Source organism: Daldinia caldariorum (genome assembly GCF_022478825.1).
Source record: "Daldinia caldariorum strain CBS 122874 unplaced genomic scaffold F4812scaffold_7, whole genome shotgun sequence".
NCBI lineage: Eukaryota > Fungi > Ascomycota > Sordariomycetes > Xylariales > Hypoxylaceae > Daldinia > Daldinia caldariorum.
This window is the reverse complement of record NW_025953043.1, coordinates 381,828-395,702: the sequence shown is the minus strand read 5'-3', so window position 1 is coordinate 395,702 and position 13,875 is coordinate 381,828. Positions and strand designations below refer to the sequence as shown.

General features: G+C 48.4%; 5 protein-coding genes across 5 annotated transcripts; 1 reads left to right on the top strand and 4 right to left on the bottom strand.

Annotated features, from left to right (window-relative positions):
* Positions 1 to 23: 23 nt before the first annotated feature.
* Positions 24 to 2,997, bottom strand: F4812DRAFT_360268 (acetyl-CoA synthetase-like protein). Its single transcript, XM_047931832.1, has 7 exons — positions 2,075 to 2,997; positions 1,861 to 1,993; positions 1,498 to 1,784; positions 1,405 to 1,431; positions 1,125 to 1,344; positions 637 to 1,033; positions 24 to 469 (listed from the first exon to the last, which is right to left on the bottom strand). The coding sequence occupies exons 1-7, from the start codon at positions 2,431 to 2,433 to the stop codon at positions 162 to 164; spliced, it is 1,731 nt and encodes a 576-aa protein (XP_047790578.1). The 5' UTR covers positions 2,434 to 2,997; the 3' UTR covers positions 24 to 161.
* A 481-nt stretch (positions 2,998 to 3,478) lies between these two features.
* Positions 3,479 to 5,264, bottom strand: F4812DRAFT_426092 (S-adenosyl-L-methionine-dependent methyltransferase). Its single transcript, XM_047933982.1, has one exon. It carries the CDS (start codon positions 4,520 to 4,522, stop codon positions 3,635 to 3,637), a length of 888 nt encoding a protein of 295 aa, XP_047790577.1. The 5' UTR covers positions 4,523 to 5,264; the 3' UTR covers positions 3,479 to 3,634.
* Positions 5,265 to 5,292: 28 nt separating this feature from the next.
* Positions 5,293 to 7,709, bottom strand: F4812DRAFT_470887 (MFS general substrate transporter; the record flags this gene model as incomplete). The annotated part of the gene is made up of 8 exons (XM_047939028.1): positions 5,293 to 5,706; positions 5,777 to 5,980; positions 6,042 to 6,306; positions 6,374 to 6,476; positions 6,547 to 6,640; positions 6,713 to 6,910; positions 6,961 to 7,447; positions 7,573 to 7,709. The coding sequence occupies 8 exons, from the start codon at positions 7,707 to 7,709 to the stop codon at positions 5,689 to 5,691; spliced, it is 1,506 nt and encodes a 501-aa protein (XP_047790576.1). The 3' UTR covers positions 5,293 to 5,688.
* Positions 7,710 to 10,448: 2,739 nt separating this feature from the next.
* F4812DRAFT_450909 (glycoside hydrolase family 76 protein) lies at positions 10,449 to 11,684 on the bottom strand (the record flags this gene model as incomplete). Its single annotated transcript, XM_047936147.1, has 1 exon — positions 10,449 to 11,684. The coding sequence occupies one exon, from the start codon at positions 11,682 to 11,684 to the stop codon at positions 10,449 to 10,451; it is 1,236 nt and encodes a 411-aa protein (XP_047790575.1).
* A 1,734-nt stretch (positions 11,685 to 13,418) lies between these two features.
* On the top strand, positions 13,419 to 13,819 carry F4812DRAFT_458693 (uncharacterized protein; the record flags this gene model as incomplete). The annotated part of the gene is made up of 2 exons (XM_047937400.1): positions 13,419 to 13,470; positions 13,572 to 13,819. 2 exons carry the CDS (start codon positions 13,419 to 13,421, stop codon positions 13,817 to 13,819), a joined length of 300 nt encoding a protein of 99 aa, XP_047790574.1.
* Positions 13,820 to 13,875: the final 56 nt, after the last annotated feature.

The window sequence follows — 13,875 nt, the reverse complement described above, 5'->3', positions numbered from 1 at the left end:
CTCCTCGTCCGTTTGGACAGATCTACGATGCACAGACTTCCGAATAGCCCCCATGCTCCCTTGCCTCGCGGTCGACTTCAGAACCCTTTCCCCCTCCATGAGCTAACTATCAAAATCCTTTTGTTCTCCTCGGAAAACGCCGACGTCTCGTATCCCATCATTCACCTCCTCCCCCCCGTCTTGGCCCACTGTCTGAGCACGGTCTTCTGGATCTTGCCGGTGCTCGTCTTGGGCAGCTCCTCGACAACCTCGACCTCCCGCGGCACCATGAACTTGCTGATGGCGCTCTGGTCACGCGCCCAGTCGATCACGTCCTGCGGCGCGAGCGTCCTCCCCGCCTGCACCGTCACGTACGCCTTCGGCCGCTCGCCCCAGTGCGAGTCCGGCACCGCGACGACCCCCGCCTCCAGCACGTCCGGGTGCTGGGCTAACATGGCCTCGAGCGCTACCGAGGAGATGTTTTCCCCGCCTTTTTTGGTTTGCACTTCTTAGTATTTGTTTTACTTCAGGTACGCATACGAGTAAAAAACGTGTTTTTTTTTCCAAAAAAAAAAGGAAAAAAAAGGGAAAAGGTGGGAGAATAGGAGGTAAGGTAGATGTGTAGTGCAGTAAAGTGCAATGCAGGATAAATCTTACCGCTGATAATGATATCCTTAGCCCGGTCCTGGATCTGCGCGCTGCCGTCGGGGTGCCACACGGCGAGGTCGCCGGAATGCAGGGCGCCGCCGGCGAAGAGCTTCTTCGTGGCCTCGGCGTCCTTGTAGTACCCCTTGCAGCAGATGTTGCCGAAGAAGACGATCTCGCCGATCTCCTTGCCGTCCCTGGCCACGTCGATCAGGACGCCCTCCGGCTGCTCCGTCTTGACGATGCGGATAGGCAGGCTGGTGATGAAGCCGTGGCCCTGCCGCGCCATCTGCACGTATCTTTCGGTTTCCGGCAGCGCGTCCCACTGCGGCAGGTGGTATCCCTTCGTGATGGGCCCGTATGTCTCCGTCATGCCGTATACGTGGAGGGGGTGTAGGTTTAATTCGGTCTAATAAGGCCAATTTAGTGGCTTGGATCCACGAGAAGGGCGGGTATGTCTCAATAGGTTAGGTACCTAACCTAGGTAGTTAGATACTTACCATTTGCTTGAAAAGATGCGGCGTTGGTGGACTTGCGGCCACGGTGACCTTTACGGGCTGCGGCAACTTCTCTGCTTCTTTCGAGTTGCAAAGCTGGATATTTACCGTCGGCGCCGCGCTAAAGTTGGTGATGCCTTCTTCCTTCAGGAGTGTCCAGATTAACGGGTAGTCGATTCTCCTCAGGCAGTAGTGCGTGCCTCGAGCCGCGGTAACCGCCCACCTATAATACGAGTAAGCCCCCCTGGCTTCCAAAAGAAACACTTGTTTTGCAAAAACTTACGGAAACGTCCAGCCCACAGCATGGAACCTAGGTTCGTTAGCGACAAAATTAACGTCTTCTAGAGTACTTAGGTAGGTAGGTAGATAGCCTTACATCGGTAGTGTCCATAAATATTTACACCTCCCTTTATCAGGGCTCAACCCGGATTCGATTACGTTGGCTAGTGCTGCAAGGTACGCGCCTCGGTGGGTGTAGACGCATCCTTTGGGTTTTGAGGTCGTCCCGGATGTAAAGGGGATGGCAATCATGTCATCTTCGTGGACGTCCTGAACATCCAAACCGGACCATCCTTTACTACCCCGTGCCTGGTCATATTTCAACCCTTCCAGCACGGCTTCGTCAAATGGCCCGCAGAGCTCGCCCTCCGTCGCATCGGTATCCTGGGCTGATTAACACATTTATTCAAAGTCCGATATAGAAGGTTCTCTAAATGAACTGGGTATATTGGGTACTCACTAGGTCAACGATGAATTTCACTTTGGGATGGGTCTTTTTAAAGTCGTCTAATAACGGTAGATATTCATTATCCACGATAATGGAATCCACTTGAGCGAAGTCAAAAATATACGTGATATCACCGGGTTTTAATCTATGGATTCGTCAGTTTTTTTTTTTTTTGCTTTTAGACTCACGCTCTAGAAGGGCTAGATGAATTTCCGGGTGCTCTAACCGATAATTCACAGGGACGATAACCCCGCCAGCGGCCACAATCCCGAATATCGATTCCAGGAAAGCAGGCGTATTAGTCGCTAGTACGCCAACCCTCTTATAGTTGTGTTTCAGGAGGTAATACGCCAACCCCCTAGCACGATCCGCGAATTCGCTGTACGGCCTCCTCAAGACTTTGTTGTTCGCGGTGACGTGATATATGGCGGGAGCGTCGGGTTCGATAGCAGCGGCCCTCGGCAAGAAGAATGTTGGGGACAGCTGGTGGATGTGGTAGGTATGGTCAACGCCAACGGGCGACTTGGAGGTAGCCGGTCCCAGATGGCCTAGAAGGTTCCTCAACCTTGACGTCGGTCCGGACATATTAGTAGTAAAAAGGGTAAATGCGGAAAACGAAGAGAAAAAAAAGAAAAAAAAAAGTGTAACAACTCCGCCCGAGTATCTGAACCAGACCGGACGGGACTGTAGAGTGAATTCACACGAGATACCTATTCGTTATAGGTATAGCTGGTATCAATAAAACGAACAAGAAACAAAACTGGGGAAGATGACGATCTTCAAAGTTCACGATGATATTTGGTTGAGGAAGGGTATCCAGACTTATAAGAGTCGGTACAAGAGTACCTCTTAACCTACCTAACCTAAGGTTACCTTACCTATTAGGTACTACCCCGGGTAGATAAGAGATAGGTAACAGGTAGGTAGGCACTAGGTTAGGTAGAGGGCAACCACTACCTACCCTGAGAGGGCGGGTAGGGCAGGAGGTAGGGAATGGGCAAATTGCGGGGCAGTAGCGTTCCCCATAGGCGCCCGTAGGCCGTCCCTCCACGCCGCTAACCCCGGTTTTGTTCGGTTAAAGACTTAGCATTACCGGGGAATCAAGGATTAAGCATAAACTAGTATTTACATAGTACCATAGTACGTACGGGGTTGTCCAATATGAAAACGGAAGCTAAGCCGTTTCAGCCTCTTGAGTCTTGAAGCCGCTGACGTCTTTATCTTTACTCACTTGTTCGTCGTGGAGTATTTTTTTTATATAATATAGCTAGTTAGATGGAAATGTAAACCTTAAAAGGTAAGATGTAATTTACCTAGGTATGCTCAGTAACGAGATGCTTCTATAATAGAAACCTTAACAGGTAGGTAAGTACCCGGGCAATTTACAATTTTCTTGTTTATGTTGGAATTCATGTCGGACTGCAGTTATTAACTATAATTACTGTGTACTCAATTTTGCTTCTTATTCCCAGGGGTCTATGGTTTACGCAAATTGAGATAACTGAATTAAAAAAAGAAAAAGAAAAAAAAGCAAATGAAATGCTAGACTTACTAAGAAGAGCGGTAAATCCCTATTGTTAAGCTGAAAGGATCAAATCATAGGAAACTCCATGGGGAACTCCATAGTAGGGTCAATATTTCACCGTAGACTAGCTGACGAGCCGATTTCACAATTTTATGGTGCTATGGTATAAAATAAATACCTATCAGGATCGACGACGCCCAATGCGCAGGTTATCACAAGTTCGTAAATGCCATAAATGCCATAATCCACCATAACGTCCATTCAACCTTTCCGAGCGACGCAAATCCAGGCCGACATCTCCAATGTTCCCGTCTTCTTCTCCGTATCGCGCAGCTGCTTTCGTATCTCGCCATTCCAACGGCCTATCTCTTCATGACTCCACCCCTCGAAGATCTTCGACGTCCACAAGGGCGAATTCAGCGCCTTGACAATCCCCTCCTCCGAACCACATTCCCAGTTCGGCTCGGCTTCGAACGTCTCGATCTGATCCTTATGGAACCCGCCCGCCTCCATCACGCTTGACGGCTTCTCCTTTGTCAACCACTCAGGGGGCATATACATGGGTTTCAACCAGCTATTTGGCCGGATGGCGTCCAGTGCACCCTGGAGTATTTCGACAACCCGCCGAGTCTTCCACGTCGTAATCACGGCGTAACCGCCAGGCTTGAGCACCCGGTACATTTCTGCGGCGCCCGCGACCGGATCGCGTAGGTTAAAGATTCCCAAATTCATAACTACGGCGTCGAATTCCGCGTCTTTGAACCTGGAAAGGTCTTCCGAGTCTTGCACGTAGGCATCGGCTGTAGTCCAATTTAGCGAGGCTTTGTTTGCCTTGAAGTGCTCCACCATGGCGGGAACAAGGTCTATGCCGGTAACCCGCGGCCGCGGAGAAACCGGCAATTCAGGGACTGAGACATCTGCTGGGGACGGTGATAGGAGGAGCTTGGTTACGATGCCCGGCCCAGCCGCCGAGTCCAAGATGTGGCTTGACGAAGAATAGCTTCGCAGGGGTAAGTAAGACAACGCGGCCGCAGCGAGCCGAGTGCTAGTGGCGCCGGCGTCCTCTTCATACGAGGATGCATTTTTCTGGAAATGGAATTTCTCAGATATTTGACTTAAAGAGTGATGAGTTACGTTGATTAAGAACATGGCGACTAACTGGTAAGAATTTGGACCACTGACATGAGACCTGCGGAACTGTAAAATGCAGGAAGATAATTCGAGGAGCGATAGGCTTAAATATTAGAGGTGCATTATATCAGGTAGGTTAGGTAGCTACTGTATGCTAGTTAGAAAAGAAAAAATCATGCATTGACTATTGGCCTAGCCGGCTCAACGCTACATGGTTTCGGTCTAGCTAGCTGAACAGTGATATTATTTGCAAGAGACCGTAATAATACCGAACTTTTCTACTATCTATCGAAGGGTCCAAACAGGGGTCGCTAAACTGAACCATAAAGCAACTTCTTGCTAATTGGCGTTCTGCTCAGATCTGATTGAGGGAGGGCGTTGAGTGGTCAGTTTCCGTAGTTGATCTAAGCACATGTCATATTTAACGGAGAAGCTATTCGACATTGTCTTTCGATACCTCGGATATTTGACAGGTACCTGAAACTTGTTGGGACCCCCGAGAAATAATACCATAGGTATTCTCTGAAAAAAACAAAACAATGGAAATTAAGGCACGGAGCAACATGCTATGCGGTTTATTTGTTAAACTCCAGCTTTGCTGAGTTTTCGTCGATGGGAATAAGCAAGCTACCAACATATCATATCCCCTTGACTGGCATATGACAGCCAACCCCCCCTGTAATACATACGATACAAGAGGGAAAGCAATCTCATGCCAGTCAAGGGATACACCAGAATTTCCGATATATACATGTGTTTCTCGGGGGGTGCGGCATCGCACGCCAAGACTTGGCATGTCTTTATACCCAGCCCGGACCACCAACGCAGGCCTCCTACGCATGGGAGACGCGTGGGAAGTATTTATAGGTACCGGTCCCCTGTCTCTTACCTTGTCCACTAAGTAACTTGCAAGGTAATTTCTACGATGAAAGCACGTTGCGAGCTCAGTGTTATGGGCTTGTGCATAAAAAGGTATCTTAAGAATCTTAAACTGTAGATCGGCAAGTATAAAAGCTAGGGGATTTCCTATGCAACACCCCCTAACCTACCTAGTAAATATTTGCGAAATATGCATGGGGCTAATGGAGCCTCTAACCCGTGCCCTCTAGAGGTGCTCGGTTTACTATTCCCAACCTCGTTAACAATTGCAATATCCGCCTACCTCGGCTACCTCCTATTTTTCCCTAGGTTACGTATCGAAACTGTACTACACGTTAGCCATGAATTTACCTTAAGTAGATATAGCCTCGGGTGGATGTCATGGGGGCTTACGTAGGGGTTTTCAAAGTCGGTGTGGTCTCGTTCGCCCATTTCCAAGCCAGCCTTATCTCGGTCCTCTTCCGACATTCCCAGCCCACGCATAGTCGCATCTCTCCGCCTGTTGCGCATGACCAGGATACTCCTCCACAAAAGGATCAACGCCATTTGGAGCCCCAGACATGAAACGCAGCCGATGGTCCCCGGGATATATCTTGGCTTCATATTGTCAGTACCTAGATGTCAGGACAACCAATCGCATTCTTTGAAGTTGACGTACTGCGTCCTTGGCCTGGAAGATCTGAGTCCCCGTCATATTTCCAACGCAATAACCTACGAAGGTGATCGAGGATACGACCGTTCGCTTTGTTCGTCCCGCTATATTAGACGGGATAAGCGACCATGAAAAGAACGTGCCTACTACATAGGTAGAAGTCATGAAAAGCCCGCCCCATTTGGTCCACTTGTATTGCGGCTCATTCGGAAGGAGGGCGATGATGAGGAATCCAGCTATTGGCGGTAGTGCGGAGACCGCCATGGTCCACCTGGAGGCACATAACTCATTAGTCTCATTAGTTTATTATGTACGGGCCGAGATCCCATGATTCTTACATGCGAAGGTCCTTCTTCCTAGTAACCAGCAACCCGATTGCCACGAAGTATAGCACCGAGAAAATCATCTTTGGGATATTCAAGAGAATATTTTGCAGACTCGCTATATGAAGAAAGTCAGTTCTTCAAGTTTCATCTAGTACAACTATGAAAAGATTGGGTTAGGTACTAACTAAAGCCATAGCTGGTGGTCAATATCCCAGAAAATGCCGTCAGAGCACCGTTAGGGACTGATCCTAGGAATGCGTTTGCCCCGGCTATCCAAAACTACGTGTTACGAGTCAGTTTCCTGAAGAGTGATGGCAATGGATGATGGAGTTGGGTAGGTAGTTTACATACCACTGGGTCAACCAGACATTCTCTGACCTGCCCCCATTTCCAGTCCTTGATGCCTGTTCGATCATGACCAGTGTTGTTAGACAATATCCGAGCTGTGGCTATCTTTTTCTCCTCTGCGGAAAGCCAGCGCACTTCCGAGGGTGTACCAAGAAGTAGAAAGCAAAATATTCCCGCGACGATAGTCAGACTGCCTAGAAACTGGACGGCATTGTTAGCCTATGTCTTGTTTCCGCTGTTGAATAACTCACATAAGACATGTACCGCCAGGCCTCAAAATCCGGGTTCTTGTTGGTGACAGTGCCGATGCCGTAATTTATCGAGTCGGTGATAATGCTTACACCAGCGTAGCCGCTCTGGAAGACCAAGGAGCGAGAGGGATGTTCTCGCGTGGTATACCAAGCCCCGACGACCAAGAGGAATCCGGGACTTATCGAGCACTCGAACACTCCCTGCAACGCTCGAAGCGTGATGAGATGGACGAAATTCTGGGCGAACCCAATGCTCAGCACGACGAACCCCCAACACACAACGAAAATGGACAGGATCCGACCCATCGAGTATCGCTGCAGCAAGATGATAGACGGGATCTCGAAGCACATGTAAGTGAAATAGAAGACTGTCGTTAGCCACGAGAACTGCTGTCCGACGAGGCCTGTGTCTTCGCGTAGCCCGAACGTGGCTTGAGTACCGACGCAGGCCTTATCGACTTGCTGGAGTCCATGACAGAGCCACATGCTATAGCAAGGGGATTAGCCACCAGTCGTAGAGAACTGAGCTGTATAGCTCGGGACCGTGATATTTCTTAGAGTAAGGATAGTAAATTATTAGAAAAGAGGTACGTAGCCCCGAATGCGACTTACAGCGGAAGAAGATACCTATCCACCTTTCGCTTTAGGTGGTTATACTCTTCGTCGGTATACTGAGGTATCACCTCTTCAACATGGTGTATAGTGACTTTCTCATCGTTTGAGAACTTTTCGCTGTCATATGATGCCATTTTTTGAGCTGATATAGCCGATAGTTCTAGGTATTATGAGTATCAGTTATCTTCTCGTGTAATCTTATAATTATCTCCGTTAAATGATCATGCCAGATTCCGAACTACACGGCCGGCAGACGCGACTATAAGTAGTACACAAGGCATATATTCGTGAATACAGACGGATGGGAGCACAAGGAATAAGGAATAACGTCGAAAATACGAATGAACACTCTCTGAACCCTCAAGACGCCAACGGTGGTCGGATAGGAAGTCCAGAACACCTAGGCAGGGCATCGGCCGGGAAGGCGCACGAATCAAAGGGCAATCAAAGGGCAGATCTCAGCGCAGGCATGACGAAGATTGCTCAAGTTTCCACGACATTATCTCAATTTCTAGTTTCCAAGCCACAATTTCGGCACTCGTCAATCATCTCAGATCCCGGAGTTGCATTTGTGTAATGCAAGTGTCTCAATGATGTAGAACAAGAATGGTGGTGGGAAAGATACCTAGCACGCGTTCTCACACAGGTTTCCGCCATCAGAAGCCGTGTAACTGCCTTAGCATATATCATGCGAAGAAGCAAAATGTCTATTCAGATGGCACAGTGTCTAGCTTCGCCAGGGTATCTGACCCCGAGAAGGCTGCCCTTGATACCATTATATTTGGCTAACCTACACTTTATATTCAACCACTAATGACAAGGGATGGTAAATATCTACCTAAGGTACCTAGATGATTAACATATAGAATACTTGCGTGCCTTGTGAACGCCTCAGACAATATTGTACATAGTCGATTTTGGGGTAGGGGTTGGCTTGTAAGACAACAATGAAAAACACGTTAGAAATGTGAATATCAAGGTGCCCCCTCTTGAAAATCCCGCTCGAGGTTTGATAGTACGAATCGGCGAGATTATGTCTGTCGTGGTCATGGGCCTTTTTATCATGTAGCTATCCGTTCTTATATTCATCTTGACTGGGGATGGGGAAGCAACACATACAGACATTATACTTGCATGTGGCTTGGATCAATCCGGTAACAATAATCGTAGTACTCTATTATGGAAGCCTCTCTGTAGTTGTGAGGACCGGGATGCGGATAGCGGATTACAAGATAGGTATAGGTAGGTACTTACTTTACTCTTACAATAAAATCCGAGACTGACTGACACATGTCTAAGACCGTATACTTGACGGTTCCTCTATATGTCAGGTAGATAAGTACACCAAAGGAGGCTCAAATCGTCAGATACCTACCAACCAATTCTCGCGTGTTACTCGACATATGGTTGGCGTATAGGAAAAAAAGCCGGAGATCTAGACGGGACTGTCCAGTTAAATGGGATACCATGCCGGGGCCAGAAATTCCACGAGTGGAAGCGGGTCGAAATTTCAACCGAGTGGACGCCCATTCCTGCAAAAGGGAGGGGTTATATACCTCCTATATGTCAATCTAAAGAGCGTAAACCTGGGGGCCAACGCGCTGTGCACCCCCCTGAAACCAATGGGTGAGCACTTTTGGAAGGCCGCAAGGCAGCGAATACATACCACCTATGATCCGCTTCGAGGCTTGACGCGTGCATGGTTAGGTACTCGTGATGAGACGTTTCTGCATGGATATATTGCTCGCAGATAGGGGCCAAGAGAAGAAGATCTTGAATTTTACGAGATATCGCTTGGCAAGCAATGTCGGGATTGATGAGTCTGTTTGGGATAAGAAGCCTTTAGTGAGAATAAGCGGCATTTTGTTAATAGCCCGTGCCGCCTTGGTACACAAGTGGTATTTTCAACGACAGTCCCCTTCATCCCATTAACCACGCCCCCCCTAGGTATGATGCCCTTCGTCCCCTTGCCCCCCCTAGCTATACCTAATTCTTTTGTTCTCTTAACCACGATCACCTTAGCTACAAAAACCCTAACTTAGGTACGAATTCTCCTACCTCCTTAGCCACAATCCCCCGTAGCTCGTGGTTGGTAGCTAGTTGTTCCCTGCGGCTCAAGATTTGCGGCACATAGCTATAGCGTTGATTTCCCAAGCAGGTTTCGATGACCGGATATTGCTAGACAATACCAGAAGGAAATAGCTGTTGGCGGGGTCAACACGTAAATATGTATATATATATACCTCCTATATTAGGTACATTCTAACCAGCAATAGGGTGACCTACTGATTAGTGGTGGAATTATAAGGCTTGGTATAAGGGTTCTAGAACCAAGCAGGCTCTCAGTAAATATGTGTAAGGTGGCCTTGGGTACCTCATGGCCTTCGAAGACCAGGTCTAGGGTACCTTGCGGCACAATTTAGGATGTTTTATACATTCCACGTTCGCCTAATAATACGCCGTGGCCACATGCATGTTTAAGTCTAGGATCTCGGACATATCTTATGAGAATTGCAGGTTATCAGGTCACGAAATGAGGGTAATTGTTTTCTGACGAAAAAGAATCGAGGGCGGTGGTGGTCACATTGATCATACATGCTCTCCGGAGGAAAAAAGTATACCCCTATACTTACTACCTAGAAAGAAGAATGTAAGTATTCGCGCTGACCGCTTCTATGTCTATGAATCTAATCTTTCGGGAATGTCTGACGATGATCGTGGGGACATATCCTGAATTATAAAAAGGTAGGTACATAAATTTACTATATACGGTGACATACAATGTCGTGTTTATACTACATGATACACAACTAAATGAGTATATACAAGAAGATTCATGTCTTACAAAGACGGATATCATATCACAGGTATCCTTAAGATCGAACTGCAAACTCCGGTGCGTTCGCCGCCAGAAGGCTCTGGACTGCTTCTAGAGCACTAAGTTCGACACCCAAATTCGACTGGCCATCGAAACCGCCGGTGTACCATTGCACACCGCAGGTAGCATTGCCATAACCAGCGCAACTAGTAGCAGCGCCCTGAGCCGTCGCCTCGAGCAAAGCTTTGATGTCCGATTTTAGACTAGGAACCAATACTGCCGTCTTTCCCAGCCAACGCGCCAGGCTGGCCTTGAAGCTCGTCTGGTCGATGTTGCACACCGAGTCCAGCTCGCACTTCTGCTCGTACATCACGCCGGTAGCGTTGGACGTAGGGCCGAAGAAAGTCTTCTGAGCTGTGCGGACTAGACCCTGGACTCTTGATTCCCAGGCCGAACTGTTGGTAAAGGCATACATATGGGCCGCGCCGTGGATGTAAGAGGCAATGTTATAGCTCCATTCGTCCTTGTTGATCGCCGTACAGTTCGCGCCCTTCTCATCGCCCGCACCGTCGAACACGTGGAAATCCGGACTGACGAAGCCGACGCTCGTAGACCAACCCCAGACCTTGGCCGCCCAGTCCCCAAATGTCTGATTTCCGGTGTACCGAGCGAGCCGGGCGGCGGTCTGGAAGAAACCGGCATTAGACACGGAATTTTTGTAGTAATAGCCGTTCGCTGTCTCGGTAAATTGCCACTTGAGCCCACCTCCGCAGGTTGCGCTGTCTTTGTTCCAGCGCGCCACAAACTCCTCAAAGGCGTTCGTGCCGATGGCCAGCCAAGAGTTGGCACAATCGTCACCGCCTGCTTTGGTCTTAGACCTCTCGCACGGCAGGGCTGGGAAGTTGTACTCCATGGCTGTCAAAGCGTTGTAGACCCAGTAGACCTGATCGTCGTTCGCCTCCCACGCCGCTTGCTCGGCTGGGGCAAAATCGTAATTGGGGCCGACGTTCTTTGCAAGCGAAGAGAGAATGTCGGCTTGGTAGGTCGTGTCGCCCGTATACACGGTGTAATCTACCAGACCGTTCCATGCCGAGCCGGAGAGCCACCAGAACCAGGACTCAGGTTGTTTGAACTGACCTGCAGTGGAGCTGGGATCATGGTAGACGTAGAGGCCCTTCGCTATCTGGGCTGCGGTCTCTTTGATAGCGGCATGGTCTTCTATGTTGAGGCTTAGAGAAGATACAACGGAAGCGAATGTTGATCCCGCAACAACTTTTGATAATCTCGTCATTTTGAACACTAATAATCGTCTATACAGAATTTACAGGATTGAGAAAAGAATAGTAGACGAGATCCGGCCCACCGAGTCGAGCGCGCGTGTTCTCCGTCCATGTTAAAATATGTATATTAGTGTACCCCTTTTTTGAAGTAACGTTGTCTATCTAAGCTTCTAAGCTGACAATGGGTTGCAGGAGTGCGTCGTCGATCATTTCACCTTGCAGCAAGTTAGTAAGTGAGAGCGGCCGTCATGGGAGAAAAAGGAAGTTGGATTACGAAGGGCCAGGCACACGCGAGTGGCTGAGCCAATGAATCGACCGCGACCTCCATGATCCTTGGCGGCCTTAAACTATTTACAGTTACCGCAACGAAAAACACAACTGCCCATTCGGAATTTTCTTTTGAGCATTGTCATCAGGGTAAATAATCACCTGCATACTTACCTAGGTAGGTACTCTTTCGGACTTATTCAGGAACATGTGAAGGTTCTATATTTATAGCACCATGGAGTGTACGCGTCGAGTTTCCAGGGACGTTAGATGTGATGGAGGCCCCCATGGTCGCCACAAACAATAAAAGTCGATCTTTTCTTTTTAACTCGATCAGGCGGTGATGAGCGACACCCTCTGAAAATGATTTTTAGGGACTAAACAATAAAGGAAAAGACATTGATTCGGCTGCACAACTAAGGAGAAGTAGGTTTCAATGAGGTTCTCTTAACCGAAACATGGGGAAGATTGGAAGAACCCCGGTTGCTCCGGGAATCGAATATCGGGCCACACGTGCGCCAAGGAAATTGAAGGAGCCGTCCTAATAATAGTTTAGGTAGACATCCATTCGGTCGAACGTAGTAGTTTGAGTATGTCTATCATGGACTGTCCCCGGGGGTTTTGAGAGGTTGGAGAGATCAGAGTTACGATAGTTGCGAGGAAGAGGTCCTATAGCTATTCCAGCAACGGTTGTCTATATTAACTATTAACGAGATTTAGCTGCCGACCCCAAAGTGCCCAGAATCCAACTGGGACTAGGACCTGGGGTAGAGAATTGGCCTTGGCGGTCTGGTTAAGTCTACGCCGGAGAGCTTGTCGGATGGATGACTGACTCTAGCACGATTCAGATCCGTCACCACCGCCTTACTTTCCGGTTTTCTCTACGCCATCGGGTGGGTATATGGCGGCCAGCTGGGAAGGCTCTGAGGGCGACGCTCTGGGATTCCCTAAGGATGATACTTAGGTAGGTTCTTAAGCATGAGAGTATAAATTGGAATCGGCACTAAAAATCATAATAAAAGTAAATAACCGTATTTTAATCTTATGGAAACCTTTAAATATCTTGTATAACGATTGTAGAGCCTCTTATTGTATTCAAGGGGCCGGTTCATACCGCTTTTAAGAGTGGGATCGCAGCCATGATTTGCCACGCGTAACAATAAAGCCAGCGGGAAGACCAAAATTAACCACCATCATTGGTAGTTTTTATAACTGCTATCTTAGATTATTACTTGTTCCGTAGTCTGTTGCGCCGTTGCATATCTCGAGTAATTGGTTGCATGACGTAGAAAGGCGGAAAAGGGGGGTATAATGGTGACATCACGATAGCGACATCAAGGTGTTTACTTTTCATCTACCTGAGGATAGCAGTCCATACCAACACCTCGATATCATTTACATCCATTTCAACTTCGAATTCGCGTCAAGAATCAACCTTCGTATTGTCACCAAGTATCCTTACAAACGCAAGAATCAAAATGTCCCAGGAAAGCGGAGATCTCAGCCAAATGGCCAAGGACGGCACCACCGGTAAGTATCTTGAAACTTTTATTTATCTATTTGCTTGATAAAATGGTTTCTCTTCTTCGTCCGTTCGTAGCCTCCGAAGCTCACACAAGACAAAATCACAGTTCCCGGTGATGCTGGAAAGCAGAACCTGCTCCCATCGGTGCCCAACCCCGACCAACTACGAGATACTAACGGCGGACTCGGCGCCACAGAGTTGCACAGCGCAGCCGATAACCCTATCGGCACAGGCAAGGACTCGGACGACAACGCCATCTCGGCGACCGGACACTCGGTACCCCCGTCGACGGCCACCAAGTACAGCGGCCGCGGCGGCAAGGAACGGCGACCCGAGAGGTTTAACCACTACTAAAAGACGACTGTCTGTCCATCACGATCGGGGCGATGCGGAATGTCTTGTCGCACAGC

What these genes read in the sequence shown, in the direction of transcription:
- F4812DRAFT_426092 (XM_047933982.1), bottom strand. Translation starts at nt 4,522, where the DNA reads ATGTTCTTAATCAACGTAACTCATCACTCTTTAAGTCAAATATCTGAG.
- F4812DRAFT_360268 (XM_047931832.1), bottom strand. Translation starts at nt 2,433, where the DNA reads ATGTCCGGACCGACGTCAAGGTTGAGGAACCTTCTAGGCCATCTGGGA. An exon ending in TGAAATTCATCGTTGACCTA is followed by an intron (nt 1,785 to 1,860) that starts GTGAGTACCCAA and finishes TAATCAGCCCAG; the next exon opens with GATACCGATGCGACGGAGGG. An exon ending in TATTTATGGACACTACCGAT is followed by an intron (nt 1,432 to 1,497) that starts GTAAGGCTATCT and finishes TAACGAACCTAG; the next exon opens with GTTCCATGCTGTGGGCTGGA.